At 38.2% G+C, this 19,441-nt stretch overlaps 1 protein-coding gene across 2 annotated transcripts in view; it reads right to left on the reverse strand.

Annotated features, from left to right (window-relative positions):
• The window catches only part of INPP4B (inositol polyphosphate-4-phosphatase type II B), a gene marked incomplete at its 3' end in the record, with an annotated part of 269,087 nt that extends 250,086 nt beyond the window's left edge, over positions 1–19,001 (reverse strand). For both annotated transcript variants that reach the window (XM_080343115.1, XM_080343114.1), the window contains exons 1-2: positions 18,500–19,001; positions 15,785–15,843 (exon numbers count right to left, since the gene is read on the reverse strand). In XM_080343115.1, the coding sequence (XP_080199241.1) occupies positions 15,785–15,843; positions 18,500–18,611 (171 nt within the window). In that variant the 5' untranslated portion in view covers positions 18,612–19,001. The remainder of the gene's footprint in view (positions 1–15,784; positions 15,844–18,499) is intronic.
• Positions 19,002–19,441: the final 440 nt, after the last annotated feature.

Raw genomic sequence — 19,441 nt, forward strand, 5'->3', positions numbered from 1 at the left:
CTACAGAAAACAAATAGGCTGCTAGGTACCTGTATCATCAGGTCATGGGAAATTTGTTCAAGTGAAATACAAGGTCTTCATGTCTGTCCTTGAGAAACACATAGAATCATAGGTTAGGTTATGGTTGGAATCGATGATCCTGAGGGTCTCTTCCAACTGAAACGATTCTAACTCTGGCACTAAACCATGTCCCTAAGACCCTCGTCTAAATGCCTTTTAAACACCTCCAGGGATGGTGACTCCATCACTTCCCTGGGCAGCCTGTTCCAATGCCTGACAACCCTTTCCAGGAAGAATTTTTTCCTAATATCCAATTTAAACCTCCCCTGGGACAACTTGAGGCCATTTCCTGTTGTCCTATCACTTGCTACTTGGGAGAAGAGACCAACACCCTCCACGCTACAACCTCCTTTCAGGTAGCTGTAGATAGTGATAAGGTCTCCGCTCAGCCTCCTTTTCTCCAGGCTAAACAGCCCCAGCTCCCTCAAATGCTCCTCATCAGACTTGTGCTCCAGACGCCTCACCAACTCTGTCACCCTCTGCACTCTCTCTAGTACTCCAATGTCCTTCTTACTATGAGGGGCCCAAAACTGAACATATTTTAATCCAAATTCAAATCAAGATCTTAGATGTTTTCTTGCGCCACTTCTGGCATTGTTGACTAACCAATAGCTTTTGTTTAAGTTTTTGGAACACCTAAAACAGTCATGCATTCAGTTTTTGTTAAGTATGCAAAAAAAAGTCAATTTTTTTTTTTCTACCTTCATTTTTCTCTAGTAGAACTGAAAACCTTTGTTTTCCTATTCTAGAAAATGACTTATTAGTTCTGTTAACAGTATTATATTTTTCTGAACAGTTTGCCAAAAAATATCAATAGATGAATACAATTATTTTTAAAAAACAATGGAAGAGTAAATCAGCTTTGATTAAAATTACTTACAGTGAGGCAGTTTATTAATGTTCAAACTGTGAACAAGCATCAGGCTGAAACTCAAAAGAAAAGTCTGTTATGTCAAGAAATAGCAATACGAGTTCTGTTGCCCAGACTAGATCGAGGACTACCAGGTAAGTCCATGAGCTCTGGCTGCAGCCATGGGAGTCCAGGCCATGAAGGGAACCTAAGTCAGACGGCTAGCAATCCAGAGGACAACAAGATTTCTGTGCTACCACTTGTCCCCATGCACACCAAAAGATGAACAAAAATAAGACAAACAAACAAACCTCAAAAAAAACAGCAAAGCCCTGCATCTTTGCAGATTCCCAGGGGCAGAATCCTGCTCAGATGCTTTTTCTCCTCCCCCAGCTTCAGAGTTTCCACAAGTGGTGGAAAGCTCTACTGACAGAACTTGTTCCTGAGTAGAAAGAGTAGAAAGTGTAGAAGACTGGGATCTTCACATGTTCCATAACATAGAAGGATGAGAAATCCATAACTTCCTTCTACAGGTCTTACATTTCTGAGTCTGTGACACTATTTGGATATGTCTTGTCATTTCAAGATTATCAATTTTAAAATCAGTATGATTTTGCAAATCAAAATCCTATATCCAGTATTTGTGGCTTAGCAGGTGTGGGGCAACCAAACTGAAAACTAAAAAGCTTTGCACTTTATTGGGGAGATAAGGCAAGAAACAGTATTTTCTTCCTTTTTTAAAATCTGCCAGATAAAAATTAGCATACTTACTTGTGTTGTGTTTCTTAAGAATCATCCTTCTTTCTCTGAAGAGAATAGTTTAATGAAAATCATTTTTATTTCAGAAATAAGCAACATGTCAAATAAAAGCAAACTAAATAAAAATATATCTTCTCTCCAGGCCATAGACTGCATAAGTTCTCAAGCAAAGGCTATCAAGCTTCCTTACAAAGGTCAAACGTCAGTGGCATTTAAACCCTCTGATTATTATTAATAGCCTACGACTTAGCCCACAGTGCCTTTTTTATAACATACCAGCCTTTCCCAGCATCAACTCGCAGTGTGAGGGAGGACATGTCAATGCAGCAGCAGGCCAGGTGAGGGCTCAGCTGGCTGCCCAGCAACAGCCCACCAGCTTGGTGAGACCCAGGCTGTCACAGAGATGCTACTAACACGTCAAGACAGTCACCTACGCTTATGTCCACAAAAGCTCCACACGTACCTTTGGACTGCAGCATGGACAGAGAGTCACCACTTTTCAGGGTTTTACTGGCACAGATTTAATTCCTCACAGGCAATTCTCCTGACTCAAGATTGTTTAGCATTTCAAACAATTGTGTAATGTGTTCAGCATTAACACATAAAAACACACTCTTGTTCCTTCTATTCACATCTTTTTGTACAGGCTAGAGAAACACCTCCATTTTAATAGTAGCTGATCAAATGTTAATTATTTTTTTGCCACAGGAATCCTGTTTGTATTCTAGTTTCTCAGCACAGTTCTCAATTCTAAAATTACTTCAAAACATTAATATTATAACTTATAGAATGGAGCAGAGTCTCTTTCTTTCCCACTTGCAAGTTAACTGGAACTGTGAGAAAGAAGTGCAGAACAGCTTGTTCCAGCCAGCACCAGAAAAAGGCTCAGATCCTGCCTTGCTAATTCATCACACTGTGATCACTGGTGACTGCAAAAAGAAAGGTCCCATGACAAAACACAGCAAGTACCTATACCTTAAAACCATTTAAGAAAATATAAGATGGGTCTTTAAAGTGTTCAGTGAGGCTTGCAGGATCAATTAGAAGACTTCGCCTGCACATATGTCGACATCATGGATCAGAAAAGAATGACAGGTAGGAAAAAAACCATCCGGGAACACAGAAGTTCTTGTCAGAAGCCTGACAGATGTTGCTGTGGTCATTAAAGAGAAATGCAGAAGGAGTCAGAAATATTCTAAACAATAACTTGGCTTCTGGTAACTGCCATGTGTCCTGCATTCCAGGTATAAATCTTAACTCCCTAAAAGTTTAAAAGTCAGTATAAAATGTTCCAAAAGAAGAATACAGGGTCAGTGCATGCAGCAAAAAGGAGGATACATCCAGAAAAACCTATGCCACCCTAATGCTCTTCCTCCCCTTTTTATTCTGCCTCTTCAGCCACTTTCACTTAAAACAAACAAACCCCCACACATTTCCTTACTGCTAACATATCTCAAAGATTTTTTTTTTTGTATCAGTGTGAGTAGTTGGTGTTACTTGTTCTGGGTTTTATCAAAGCTTTGGTAGATCTTGTTCCTCAAACACCAAAAACCTCATCAGTGAAAACTGATCATACACTCTTTCTGTAAAATCCATTCTAAAATGCCACATGTTGGCCTCTTACTGAAACTCATTATGCCCGTGGACTACATTGACATTCATCTTCAAAATGTCCCATTAGAGTTTAAGTCTGTTTATTTAACCTTCCTATGTATCTAGGAGATATGCATAAAAATCAAAGACTGTGTCAGCTAAAAGCAGTTCCACCCACTGATTTTGTAATGGTGGTATGTTCCTGGCTATTTTAGGAAAAGGGGGGAACTTTTTTTTAAAGGAACCAGCGATGTGTTTTTCTTCCTTTCACCTCAACTTTGCAGCACATCAACAAGCCACCATCATCAAAATAACTCCTGCAAAAAGGGAGATGGAGTGAAGAGCTGCTGATTCATCATAACCCCTGATAAATCTGCTCAACAAATTAGTAGTACTCCATCTCATAACCCCTGCTCCAAAGAAATCAAACCACCTGAGGCTGGTAGCACTTCAGAGCTTGCCACTCAGGTACCTTACTGTGGTAATACCTGCAATGCACTTAGCAGAAATAGAATTAATTGTCTTCCTCTAAAGAGTTGCTCCATTAGCACTAGAGTGTTAGGCTGTGATAAAAAGGAGACATCACTGGCAATGCTGAGGCTTATCTTCTCTCGTAGGAATACTTCAGAATGTTCTTATATTAGGAAAGCTTTTATACCCTTCTGAAAAAGTACATAGATATCCATTTTCATTTCACAAGCTTTTGTGTTCCACATCTGCTCTATTCTTTATAAATATTGCTCTAAAGGAAAGGTCAATGGCAAAAGTCTACGTATACACTCAATATCTGGCAGACTTTTCAAACAGTCAAGATGAGCCGAAATCTAAGAACTTGAGGAGGCCAAGAACAAACAAAACACCAGATGCATGTGACCAAAAAAAAAAACCACAACACACACATACACCACAACAAACAAACAAAAAGAAAAACAGAAAAAGAAAAAAAAACACCACACCAGACACACACAAAATTACTAAAAAAAAACTAACAAAAAAAAGTATAACTTCAGATACAGACTGTTTTTCCCACCTTTCACTTCTGAACCTCTATTAGGTAGCTACAATAAAGCTCAAAGTATCATCAAATGCAAGTTTTCCATTAATCCAGGTAACACTTTCAGTTAAAAAACAGGGTTCAACTTACCCTAAAAAACTAACCTAAAGTCAGGTTAAGATCCTGGCAAATCCCTACCTGTGACTAGTGTTTACCCATCTTCTACAAGAAGGCACATAATAGATTCCAAATCTTTGTATGAAAAAATCCCTTTGTACTGGACAAATGGGTAGAAATTTGTCATGGTTTTGTTAAAAACAAGACCAGTTCTCTTTTAGTGAATTTTCCTTTCAGCTAAGTTCTTCTAAGTACCTTCTATGTAACTGCATGTTTTTTGAGACATTGTGCTCTGAAGCTGGTAACGGTCATCAATGGAATGCAGAAGAGCCCCATGTTTAGATTTCCTGCTACAGTAACCAAAGATTCTGATAAAATTTCACCAGCTCCACTGCAAGAGGGGTGTATTTGCAAGGAGGTGTAGACAGGTGACTAAAACCAACCAAGTATTCCATCCCATACACGTCATACACCCTATAAAAGTGGGAGATCAGGAAGGTCTCACTCTCTTCGACCATGGCCAGCATCTGAAGAGGACCCTGCCTGTCGTCCCTGTGATCTGAGACCTGGTTCCAGACCCTGCCTCCCTGAATCCAGTTCCTGTTTACTGCAAAGTCCTACCCAGGACTTCCAGGTGCCTGCCCTGCAGCCACTGGAGCATTCCAACTCCACATGGGGCAACCCTGCACTATCCCAGGAAACTCAAGATTGGTTTTGTATATTTTTTTTATTTTCTCTATTTATTAGTAGCATTAGTAAAGCATTTTGAATTTATTTTTTTTTCAGCTTGCAAGCCTCTCTTCCTTTTCCTCCTATTCAGCTTTCCTATGCAGGGAGGGCATATGCCATGGCTTATTGTTGCCCTGCAGTAAACTTTGAAAAAATTATAATACAAAATAAAATAAGTTATAAATATCAAATAATAATGGGAATGTAAAGAGTTAACAGGTTTTGTAGAAAAAGTCACAAGTCACAAACACGTTAGGGTTATCTGAAGCATTGGTGTAATATGCATTAACTTCAGAAAAAAAGTTTTACAAGGTCCTTCACCAAATGTTTGGAAAAATTACACTGTAAAATCATAAATGGAAGATGTCTTGCATTAATAAACATCCAGGAACAAGGATGTGTATAGCAAGGTGGTAACACTTCCTAATGCTAACAAGAGAGATTCAAACCTAAAACTGAAGGCAAAGCTGTAGGCTCTCAGCATACTCACCTAGTGATAAAATATAAGTGAAATTCAGTGCTGGCAAGTGCAAACTTATCATGTTTGGCAAAACACACAACCACTTCTATAACATGGGACTAAAAAATTGGCTGTGAAATACATTCTCGTGGCACTGTGGAGAATTCAGCTCAGTTCTCAGGGCTGGTCAGAGAAATAAAAGAGGATAGTAAATAGTAGTGCTTAGTGAAGACATGGAAGGAAAAGGCATTTTTTGGTCCATAACAGCTATAAGTAGCTGCTGACAAGCCAAATGTGAGGCTAGAAAAGCACTACAGTCTTTTTGATAAATTAGAGGTACTTGACTTATTCATGAAATAGGGGAAAAAAAAAAACAACCAACCACACACACAACCACCAAAACAAACAACACATGTACAAACCAAACTCATTAAATTTCAAGAGAGATAGGTATAAAAAAACCCAGCATTTTCCTCTTTGGCACAGCCAGTCAGCCATGGAAACACAATCACCCTTTGCCACTATTTAGCTGATCTCTTTCCCTCTCCTCCCCACTACGTTTCTAAAACACCTTTTTATCCCAGTGTGACCAGGACCTTGTCCTTATCACACTCCTCCCCATACCGATACCAAGATGGAACACAGAAGTCATCCTTCACCCCTACCACAACCACATCAGTACATCTGGGCTACAGTGAAGCCCTCAAGAGGAGGAAAACAGCCCCTCCCTGAAGCACTTTTCAGCAGCCACAGCCCATCCTAAATCAATCCAGTTCAGATTGACAGAAGAGAAAGGGTGTGAGCAGAACAAAACAACCCTTTATGCTTTGGTTCCCAAAGAGGCAAAGAACACAGCAGAGATCAGACTGCTCTTAACCTTGAGAGCCACTGCAGTAGCAAGCACTATGAACAACAAAAACAACTAGTTAGGATCACCTGGGTTGCAATTCAAAGAACGGCACCCTAATGTATGCATATGTATTGCGCAGCTCCTCTCCTCCCTTTTGCTAAACATAGAATTCCTTAATGAGTATACATTTAGGCAAGCACAGACCAGCCAGAACATCTTTGATGGTACAAGGGGCTCTACCCATGAATTCCTTTGGCTGGCTGGCATCAATCACTTTGCAGCTGCAAGATGACTAGCTGTACATATCCTCCTCTGGCTTCCCTTCTCCTCTCATCATCTTACTCATAAAAGACTAAACCGAGGTTAATCAGCAGCCCCTGGCTTCAAAATCCTGCTTCAGGCCAAAAATAAAAGCAAGTTTTGCCCTCAGTGAATTATTTCAGTAGAGTGTTTTTTCTTCGGATTAGTTACCATTAACATAAGATGTTCGTTTGGCTGGTAACCTAAAACTATTATCTGAAGAGATTGCTGCTGCCATCTACTGACAACTTCCATTACAAACAAAATACAAAGCAATTTAAACAGAGATTATATTCTAACATTAAACAAAGTGATTCAATAGAACAGCCCAGCATGCACAAACTGGCAGCCAGGCTACATTATCCATTCAATAGGATAATGGAGCATAAATAATACTCCATATCAAGCACAGACTCCTTTCAGTAAAGGGAAAGTTTAGCAACAGTATCCTGACTAACTCGTTTGCTGCCTTACACAGAAGAAAAGAGATACAAGCCATAGTTTGGGGGGGATGAGGTTTTGTTTGTTTGGTTTTTAAATAAAAGGTGAGGACTTCATCTGTTGACTACTAGTCAGTACTAAAGAAGTGTAGGCATAATATTTCAAAGATCCATCTTTAACTTTCTTTGACGTTTTCTCTTAGGAATAATAGCCCAGTTCAGATTAACTTAATCAAAAGTGCCAGTTCTGTGCTTGGTTTGATAAGGTTTTGTCTTCCTGGGGGGCTCTTTGCTGGAATGTGTTGTGAAGTGAAACTCTTTCACAAACCAAGCAGCTCTTCCAGCTACAGTCAATACCACCAATATGGTAACTCTATACTACAAACCACAAAACATTTCCATTATTCTCTTCAGTGTAGATTCACAGACTGAAGCAGGAGTTGTCACTTAGTGTAGCATGTTAATCCACTGGTATTATTGGTATTCTTCCACCCCTGGGTTTCTTTCATGTGTTAAGGTCTTATATTCAATGAGATAATTGCCAAGTATTTTAGTTGCAGCCTACTCAGCTAGAGACTGCTACACCGTATCCACTCAGCACTTGAGTTTCAAAACTTTTTTATTTCCAATATAGCCATCAGGTCTCCTCTTACCAAAAGCAGCTATAAGAGTCATCTCTAAAAGCTGCTGTAGCCTTGCACGGCAAAAATTGTCACCCAAGTCTCCCAAAATAGCTACAGAAGATAATACAGTTCTGCTCCCACAAACATATATCAAATAGTGAATGCCTGCTCAGCCCCAGGAGTCTCTCTGCAGCCATGGGTGAAGCTGCCCAACAAAAACATCAGCCAGAGCCACATTCTTTGAGAACCACCACAGGGTTCACTGCAGCACCAAACAGCAAGAGCCAGTGAACCAAGACAGACTGCAGACTGCACACAGATACTATATAACTTTTTGTTAAATACTTTTATCTACACAATCATCTGTTCTAAACAAGACTGGTGCTTGATTACTGCCAATTATGTAATTGTAGCATATACAATTCCATATATTATGCACAATTGCTGCAGGAATAGCAGAGAACACAAACAATTTTTAAGATTTTTTTCATAATTGTTGAGTTATTTACTCAGATTGTATGATTCTATCACCAGAGCAGATCAAGGACCACAGGACCCTATGACATTCTGCACTATATAGCTACAGAACATAGACATTAAACCACAAGAAAGCCTGAGAGTTTATACACCACAGACACACAAGCCAGCAGCAACCTACACGGGAGCAAATTAACACTTTAAAAAATAATTATTATTTTTTAAAAAGACATTATCATCGTGAACTTCTTGTAAGCATCAGAGCAAAGCAGATTCGTAAAGGCAGAACTTAAAGGAAGATAATGAAATTACACTTCTCGGTATCTTGTTTTATTACTTCCTCATTGGTGTCACAGATTGATGAAAGAAGGCACTGGGTGCTGGAAACAGCTCAGAATCAGAAGAACTTTAAATGAAGAACTGGACACCAGAGTCTTCACAGTGAAAACAAACACCATACAAAAGGAAGGATACCAGAGTCAGATGCAAAGGGAAGTCTAACAGTCAAAAAAAAAAAATGCACCTAGGAAAGCTATTTCTGCAAGAGCTCTAATGGATATAACTAAATCTCATCTTTCCCAAGATAAGGAGAAGGATGTTTCAGAAAATTAAATACAAAATAAGATTTCCTGAGTCCAAAGCTTCAGGTGATAGAGAGATGGAAAGAGTGGTCTGTATTAAAAAGAATCTGCAAAACACAGACATAACCAGAACATGAATACTCAGAAACACATTTCTGTTGAAAGCAATGCTAAAAATGGTATGAGTAGCAGGAAGAAAAGTGATATTCACTTCAGCCATCAGAAGCAACAGGAGGAAAAACTTGACAGAAAAGATTAAGCAGCTGTTTGATTCTCACTGAAACTGAATTCATGGCTAAATGCACAGGAAGAGATCTCTGAAAGGCGAGATTAAAGCACAGTTTGGACAAACAGGTATTGAGACATATCTAGATGCAATTTAAAGCTGCATGTTTTTCAGTGCTAAGTTACATTTTTCTCATATATGCTTCACTCTCTAGGTACAGTACATGACACACCTCCAAAAAGAATAAAGTTGAAGGAAGAAGCTGAAAATGACCAGGAGAAAATGGAGTCACCATCAGAGGGAGAGCTAGCATTGGAAGCAGCCGACAGCTGTATGAACAAGAGATGCTTCCTAGCTCTTGTTCAGAAGAGGTTATTCAAAGGACATCAGCAAAAGCCTTTTCTATGGACTGCAAGGGATAGTAACAAGGCTGGAGAGGATGCTAGGATGGAAATGCAATGGCAACACTGTAAACAAAGTAGTAATAGACTTCAGATATCAAAGGAAGTCATAGGCACAGCTGGGGAAGCAGGCAAGTCAAGGACAGGCACAAAAAATGAAGGATTAAAGGATGCTTATGCTATGAAAAAGCAAAAGGCAAGAAAGACATTATGGAACAAGTTAAGCAAGAGATGAAAGCAAACACAGAAGAAAGCCAGGGGACAGAATGGAATTATCAAAGCCAGCACAGGTGATAAGAAAGGTCTGCCTCCCACAACAGTGGAAGGGAAGCGAGGGCTTCCCTATCTTGAGGCAGGAAGGAGAAGCAGCAAGATAAATGAGGGAATCAAAGACAACAAAGAGGCAGTAGGGCTTGCCAGTATCCTGTTAAGCCGGGAAAAGAGTCTTTTACTTAAGTAAAAGTCTTAAGTCTTTTACTTCATAGTAAAAATAGGAGCAAATAATTATTCTCATTACTCAATGGTTATAAATTGCATTTTCAAGTACTGTTGGACAGTAGACTGCAACAACAGGCATCATATAGACCTTAGTGGTGTTACACAGACTTCTCAATAACAAAAGCTCGATGTGCCCTTGCTACCCCAAGGAGACATGGAGTTCTGGTGCTGCTGGGCTTGCAGTGGTCTGCAGGACTCCCAAAATACACGGGTCTGAGTCAGCACCACAACTGCTTTGGAGAAACAGCTACCAAGGAAATCAAGAGTTAAACTTGTCTATTATACTTACTGTTCTGCCCCAACTACTCCAGACAACTTCATGCTCCTCACATTATCTCTTCATGACTAGCGTGAAGACAGCAGCTTCCTCCCTCCTAATCCTATGCTGGCATTATGTACATCACCTTTAGGGCAGTTTTAGGGCTAGGGTTTAAAGCATTCAATTAGCAGAGAGTTCTCCATGTAGCATTCTTCAATCCAATACAGCTAAAAACATCAAGAAACCTTGAAAAAATCTACTATTTAAATTAAGGCATGCAAACAAATCAGCATCCTAAAATGTCTTTAGGGGCAACACAACTGGTTCTTTAAAAATAGGCTCAGTATAAGTAAGGGGCTTTAAACATATACAAGATATCTCACTGACATGAATACAAGACTACAGTCACAGGATACAAAGCCTTACTAAGCCTGTATGACAAAATCCCTTCTTCTCAACACAAACAAATGAAAGTTCTTAACTGAACACTGCCCAATATTGAACTTAGGTCTATATACATACGTTTATATATGTATAAAAACCTCATTCCAATAGCAACAGGACATCATCTCTGTTCAGTGCAAGCAGAAGTTACATGCAAGGTCATGGCTGAGAGTGCTCAGAAACACACTAAGACTTCTGAGCCACAGAAGGGGGAATACAGCTTCCAGATCTGTCTGTGCTGCAGTTTTGTCACTTTCTATCTCCTCCTCTATTTACCACACTTCCTACTGTAAATCAAAATCTTACCAACACACAGCAAAAAACATGTTTAACTGAAAATTACTGAGGGAATATTACAGACACAGATTCACTTACCTGCTTCTCAGCTTAAAGACACTGCAAAACATGGTCATAACCAATGTCATACATGTAGTATTTAGCCAAAAAACACGTCAGCAATGACATTCAATCCCAAAGCAATGCTACACAGTGCAGCAACACTTATTCTGGCTGCTCAGACCTTGAAGTGATGCAGAGCATGCTCTAGAAAATTGAAATCACTGCTGAAAAATGGCTTATAAAAAGTACATCCTTAGCTAGAAGAGATACTTTTATTTCTACATGCCCTGGAGACATCACTGACTTAGAGACTGCTAAGCCACATACATAGAGAAAACCTTATAGTCCAACAGACCAGAAGAGGCACCACAGCTTCCATAGAAACAAAGAAATCTCATTCTGTAAGAATATTTAAAACATAACAAATTGGAGGAAAATACTAAAGCCATACAGCTATGCTGAAAATACAATGTATGTGCCTGCCTGAACGCAGAGAAGATTCACTGATACATTCTCACATTTCTATGGCAGAACTTACAAACAATCATGCCATCATAACCCAAATAACGTTTTCCAGCTGCATTACAATGTAATTCACATAAGAACCTCAGAAGTATGTCATTATTCTACTATTTCTACCTTGCATGTGGTTCTCTGGTTATTGATGAGTCAATCTAAAAATCTTATTTTAAGACTCTTCTGCCAACTGTTAATAATACATTACACTTGTGATAAATGCTGTAACAAGATAATTTATGTTAAGCTTCCACAAACATTTCAAGAGAGCTTGTGATTGTTGACAACACAACCATTTAGATTTATTCATTAATCTTGTCTGCAAAGTCTTAAGCCCAACAACACATTTGGTTTAAGGAAAGGTAATTTATTACAGATCAGCCTCAAAATATTCACCACCTTTTCCTTAATCCTCTCTGGCATTAGGTGTATTATAGCACTCCAATGTACACCTGTGTAGTTTAGTCTGCCATTTCTTCAACATAAATCCCTTGGGTTTAGGTGGTTAGGAAATAAGCATATAGATCCACAACAGTAGGAATATGCCACACAACTTGCTACCACAACACTATTTAGATTAGAGGAAAAAAACCACAGGTTCATAATTTTGTGCGTGAAATATGACTGCTAATTTACTTTCAGCAATCACAACAGCTTTTACTTTAAATATAGTCATGCATATAAGCAAATTTATTTCCTCCTACATTATAATTTTTAAAAATTGATACATCATTGAAGTCTTAAAAGGCAACTTCTCACACACAGAGCAGCATGAGTTTATTGAACCAGTGAATGGACAAACTGACCTAATAGATCAGAATGGTTACCTCTACAGGATCATTAAACCACAAACTAAGAAAAATGTATACAATAGACACTGGTGATGCTCCTAAAGAATCCACTACAGACTATTGCTCAAAAATCCACTTTTTAATAAATTCCTAAATATATATTCAAAAACAAGTAGGAATGCAAAAGTGCTTACTCAATAGAACATAGCAGACCCTCTGGAGCCATTACCAAGATGCAAACACATAACTGTACTTTTTAGTCTATGTCTTTTTACATATAGATCGCAAAGAAATTGACAAAACTGGCTAAGTGTCAGAATTACCATTTGAGAACATTAGTATATGGGAAAATGAACCGCAGGTGGGTTAGGTAGTTTCTTTCTTTACTTTAGCAGCAATCACTGCAAATTCACACACATGGAGCAAACAACAAAACCAACTAACAACAGAGCACTGAACTGGCTTCAGGATTAAAAGAGATTGAAAAAGGTTAATGTAATCTGTTAACTTCTGTCTTAGAAATCAAAAAAGCAGAAAATTATTCTGAAGGACCTATAAACAGAAAGCAACAAAGGAAATGACACAGCATGATGACGTTTTACATGTTCTTAAAAATAAACACACACACACCCCCCCACAAGAAGAAACTATCGCTATAAATTCTGGTCTGAAATTAAAAATGAAACCAGTACACAATACTGCTAATCTAAAGTCCCTGTTATGCCAATGAAAAAAGGCACAAAAGTATATAATATCTACATGCATTAGCAATTATTGTCCATCAATCTTCATCCCTGCTTCCCACTCACATGAGTTCTGCAGTAAAGTACCTCCCAGGCTGGAACTGGGTAGAATCTAAGTCAGGAGTGTCAAACCTGTTTTCACCAGTAGCCACAGCACACTCATGTTTGCCTTCAAAGGGCCAAATGTGATTTTAGGACTGTATAGATGTAGGAGTAGTTACATTTATACCATCCTGATATTACATTTGGCCCTTTGAAGGCAACCGCAAGGCTGAGGTGGCCCACAGTGAAAATGAGTTTGACACTCATTATAAGTAAATAACCCACATATTTCAGACAAGGCACATATTGCTTTCTAGTTCTAAATTCTAATTGTTTTGAAAACACTACCTAATAATACTGCTTTTAAGTATTTTGGACTAGGATAAGAATTGCTCCAAGATCGGCACGTTGTCAAATTTTTGTCTGAAAAGCCAGTCGCACACACAGTTCCCCAACTCAGTCACACTAACCACAGCTTTGGGCAGTAGAATTTCAAAACTACTGTGGTGGGCTTTTTGTTTGTTTCATAATAGCGGTGGTGTTGTTTTGGTTTTGTATTATTATACTGGCAAACTACGTGCTCAAAATTCAAACTACTATTTCCTATGTCAAGCATTTCTAGATTCAGATTTCTAGAAAGAGCTAAGGAAAAAAATACAGAGTACACACTCTTCTGTCCTCACAGCACAAATTGCTTTGGTTTCACTTAGTATGCCTACAAATTGCAACCTTTGAAACAGGGATTTGAGATTCAAGAGAGATCAGTCTTTGTCAGAGAAACCATCCTTTATAGTACCCGCCAGATGAAGCATCTGAAAAAGGCCATTTCACAAATTCCTAGGATATAAGCCGACTAAGAAGTCTAATATTATATAGTTTGATCTATTGTTAGTCACTGCCTTTTAATCACTCAGTGGTCTTCGTACTGAGCCTAGTAGCTTGTGACATTTTAAAACTGAGCACCCATTATATCTCACTTTGGGTGATGATCATTTAAATTTGTCCAACTTGACCTTCCAAGTGTTTCTCTTGTTGTGACCTCCCTACCTTTTGAAAACATTTCATTAATCAAGTCACCAATCAGTCCTCTCTTTTATAAGCTGAAATTTGCCAAATCTCTTGGTTCCTTCTATAAGTTGTGCAAATTTTGAAAGCCTGTTTAAGCAATGCAGCCAGAATGAGATGCAGTTTTCTGGCAGTGACCTAGACAGAAATTGAAAACATCCATGTATATTTTTAACTGGTTCAGTCAAACCACAACATTTCAAGGGGAATTCCCATTTGTTTATTGCAAGCCTAAATCATTTCAGTAACAAGCCATTAATACTCTCCATTGAGAGTACAGAAAGGCCTTTTCAAAAGGGTTGGATATTAAAAACACTGCATGAATGCCTCATCCTCCAAGTATCTCAAAATAGAACTTTGCATTTGAAGAGCCTGAGTGGACCTAGCTGGACCAGCAAATCAGCCAACCCACAGATTGCCACGTGTTCCTCATTCCATCCACCTGTCCTTCATCTACACATTAAAGAAAATACCCCTCACAAAATAAACACCACACACCATGTGACCCCAGGTAGCAACCCACACTAACACCTCTAGTCTAGTCTGGCTCCAGAAATTTATAGGTTTAAATCAATGGCTACATTTGATTTCAGTAAAACTCTCCTACTCTTCTCCTCACAGCTGCAAAGTTGATCAGAATATTTCCTGAAACTGTTTTACAAAATGACAGAGGCTCCTATGAAAATAGGACATGTGGAAGAACACAGAACAGAAACGAGTAGTTTGAAACTCAAAGCTCTTTACTAAAAATAGCTTCTGCAAGTCATACAGGAGAATAGTAATACATGCAACAAAGGGGTGTCCATGAGCCTGGTTTCATCTACATAAAACTTGCTGGTCCTTATACCATCCAAGGGAACACAGCCATATGTAACTCAAGCCAGAGAAATCTTTACGTCATACTGTCTCATTCTGTTTGCATACATAGAGAAATCTATCACATGCTCCTGAACAGTGCTTTGAAAGCAAATACTGCTTTAAAAGTATGCCATATGTTCACATTCATCACTATATTAAAATAAACCACTATATCATACTGAAAAATCTTTCAAACAGAATATGCAATCTGTCAAGCAGTACTATCATTTCCATTCAACTGCTGATCCATACAGTATAAAAATATCTGAGGAGCCAACTATAAAATACTTACTGTTAACAGATAAGTGTCTCAAGCTTCACACTACTCCCTATTCCTTACAATCCACTGCTATTTTCAGGCAACTACAGAAGCAATGTTCATAATATCAGACAGAAAGGATAAGAAAATGTGCAATTCCATGCTTAATGCTTGTTCATTCCAGAGGATGAGTGGCCTCAACTCCTAATAAAGCCTCCATTATTCCATTGGATTGGTGGGGTAATTCTGGATTTAGACAGGTGTATGTTATGAGGAGAATCTGGCCATAGACTATTTATGATTCAGCTAAAGGAAGTTGATATCATGAAGAATAGCTAGTGTTATAGAAAGTAAACAATGGATTTTTTTTCATCTCTGCCATTCTAATAATAGCGATTTTTTTTTTTTGTCCCTAAAAGCACAATGCCAATAGCTATCATGAAAAAGGATTACTCAGGTTCTTAAAGATTAGACTAACACATGAGGAAAAGCAGTAGGAAAATGAATTACCTTATTTTTCATTAGAAAAAGCAGATTTCCTTTCAGTCGGCACCATCTCTCTCTCGGTTCTGTATGCAAAGAAGAAATTAATAAAAACAACCTTTTGTCTTCATATACTAAATGCTTCTTAAAGAAGATGCATTAGTTATAAAGGTCAGAGAAAAAAACAAACACATTAACCAAAAAAAGCCAACATCACTCAGCAGCTGCCTATGTACAACATGCTGTTAAATGCCAAATAACTTCCCAGAAGGTTTCTTCTACCCTGCAGCTGAGAGAAGTGGGGACTGCAGCATACACTCCTGTGTTTTCTCTGCTTTTCTCCCTTTTTCTCACATGGGAGCAGAAACAGCCACTTTAGCAAGGAATGGGTTTTACTTCCTTGACTTTGAGATGAAAGATAATCCTTGTTAAGACACAAAAACATTTACTATTGCACTTCCATTAGAACATGCTCATCTGAATTTGCAATATTCAGGAAATAAAAAGCGAGCAAATAAGGCCCAAATACTTACAGTCACTTTGCTATTACTATTTTACTACACTTTTTAAAAGTGCTTCACCAATGGGAATAACAACATATTCGTGTGTATACATGTGGGTATGTAATCAAACTTTTAAGAACAGGGAATGTTTTGGAATTTCCCTGTGGACTTGTGTGGGGAAAAAAAACAAAAGAACTTTAAAAACTTATTCTTCCCAAACTAGTAATTTTTTAAATTGCAGCATTTTGCTTTTTTTTTAAAAAAAAAAAAAAGTACTTGTACATACATATCCGTAGGTAAAGTTACATACATAAATATGTTTATGTCTATAATAGGTAATATTTATCTCACATACAAACACAATCTCTTCAGACAAACCCTATTTCTTCGGAGAACAAGGAACATTCTTACACAAGTTATATTTTCTTTTTATTTTTGAGACAGTAGCCAACCTCAAATTGCCAGGGAGCTGCAACAACAGGTGTACCCTAAAGTCATGTTATTCCACAGCTGCCTGTGTGGAACTTTTGTACTTCGCTCAAAGCCGACCACCACTAGAGACATAATATTGACCAGGGGGATGCCTTGTTACTGTAATTAAATAGATAACATTCTCTTTTACTCTTGATAACTTCAATTAAGACATTCCAATAGGCAGCATTTGAAAATAGTTTTTCACCCACTAGAAAGTGGAAGGCTTACACAGGGATTTAAAACAACTTTTTTCCTTATAAGTAATGGTCTTTTTCAGAAAAGGAACTGAAGTTCCTGGCTCTTTCCAGACCTACTGAAGAAAATGTGATATAAATTGATGCACACCCATCAACAAAAATCTAAACACAGTTATCAGATTTGAGTATGGTGTTTTACAGTAAAAGTACAGGACTCTGCTGAGACTAAATTCCATCCTTCGGAACCCTGCGGGCATCAGAAGGAAGGAATCCCAACACAGTCACACCACAGATTTTTCTAATAAAAGGTATTCTAACATCAAATTGGGAAAGTCACTACCATGTAACAGAAAAGTAAGTAAATCGAAAGAGTAGTCAGATTAATGACAAGTCTAGCAGTGGATAGTATGTAATGACCAAAATGCCCTGAGAGCAGTCACCCTTCTCTCGAGGGTCATAACCTGATTGCTAGGAACCAGAAGGATTTACTGGGCAATAGGAACAACCTATACATGCACAGTTTCTTCAACACTTTCTTGAATCCCCCAACACTGCCAATGCCAGAGACAGCCCTTGATAACAAGCTAGAGGAATGTTTGGTCTGTCCCTGGTCAGCCTAAAGTTCTTAGCAGCAATAACAGCACTCAACATATTCTTAAAGGAAGGAAAATCAAAGACATTCTCCAACATGTCAGATATTCCCTGGATGGGGCCTGATATGCTGCCTATGGTGAGAACACCGGGACAGAATCCTGTGGAAGAACCCCAAGGCAGGCAGGAGTGGATGCCCACTGGTAATACGTCCAGAAAGTTAGCTGCATCCTCCAGAGGAAACTGGCTATTTGTCATGGGAAAACGTACAAAATAATCTGGAAGTGTGGCAGGAAATTTTTTCAGTCCCTTATCATAATTGAGTCTGTGCTGGGCTGGTTTTTTATTTTGTTTCAATAAAATAAAAGTAAATACAAAAGTAAATTACAATGGAGATCAGTTGATACAAGCAAAAACAAAACATTTGCTGATGCTGAAATTACTGTATTAAGACTGATTTTAGAGCTAAACATGAGCTATTTCCTAACTGCTACCAAGGGAACAGACATTTATTCAAGCTTATGGGAAGCTGAAAGATATTTAAAAAATGATCATAAAAGCCTGAATAAACCTGCAAAGAAGGTGGGAAGTGAGCCATAGAAAATCTATAATGATAAAAGAATACAGTTTTGGGGGGTGGGAGGAGCAGGTCCTGAGGAACTGGATAGCTAAACTTTAAATATAGCAACTAATGACTGGTGACTAGGAGTGACTAGTAGTGAAAAGCAATCTTCACAGGAAAAAAAATGTTAAGGACCAAGTACTGTTTCTGAGGTACACGACAAAGAAAACTTTAAAACTTGAGCAAAGTGAAGAGCTGGCTTTAAAATTCTTTATTTAGAAAGGTATTTAGCACCACTCAAGCATCAGTAACGAAGAAAACTGAGAGGTATGTGTGATTAGTGAAGTTGTAAGCTGACAACCACAGAAAACATGCACATCAAGCACGAGTAGTTTTCACTGCAAGTCATTTTTACCTATTAATTTTTCATCCCCAACCACTCTGCAAATCTTCAGTTTTCCTTCCTTGTCAAAACAATCAGTTGGTTGCCTGGCCAGGAAAGCCAGATCTTTAGCATTGAATCTCATGGGGTTGTCAGGGAAGAGGATGAAGATGAGTAAGAGATGGAAGACAACGACGATGCTAGTTAGTTTGTTGATGCTGAGCAAAATCTAGGCAGCAGATACGAAGGTCAACTGAAATATTAAAAAAAAAAAAAAAAACAAAACAAAAAAAAAAAAAAGAAAAAAAAAAAGAAAAGAAAACAAGAGGTGCTACTATTTATTGTGATTTTTACTCTGTTGTACAGTTCCAACACTGTCCTTTCTTTCAAAGTAAGGGAGCAGTGTAAACAATAAGGAAAAGTCCCAATTCTACGTAGGTGACATCTTCTCCTTATACACTTTTTGAGAAAGAAAAACATAGCTTTCCAGTGTCTCTATAACTTCATGCAGAAGCTGTAGTTTTATGCAGGATTTCCCCAGTTTATCAATACTGCTAAAATACAGGCTATTTCAAAAAGACTGACCGTTTAAAAAAATATTTGAAACCACTGTATCTTTGAAATTGGGTCCATCTTTTTGAAACACCCTGTTTATTTTGGCTATATGTATATAAATAACTAGAAAGCTCAAATATGCATTCCTGGGGCAGGGGAGGGAGCAAGGTTGCCTTGTGCTTCCTTCTCTTTCACAGGAACAGTAAGTCTATCAAAATACAAACCATTAACCATAGAAGTTCACCACGTCCTTAAGTGTCCATGTTTTGTTATACTGACGCTGATTAGTACACTTCCCTTTTGTTCATGGCATATTTTTAGAGTTTAATTGTTTTGGAACATTTTCTTCCATGTTTTAAGAAAACTAGTTGTTTGCTCAAAAAAAAAGAAGAAAATCAGAACTACATCTACTGAACTTAG

This window comes from Nesoenas mayeri (assembly GCF_963082525.1).
Source record: "Nesoenas mayeri genome assembly, chromosome: 4".
NCBI lineage: Eukaryota > Metazoa > Chordata > Aves > Columbiformes > Columbidae > Nesoenas > Nesoenas mayeri.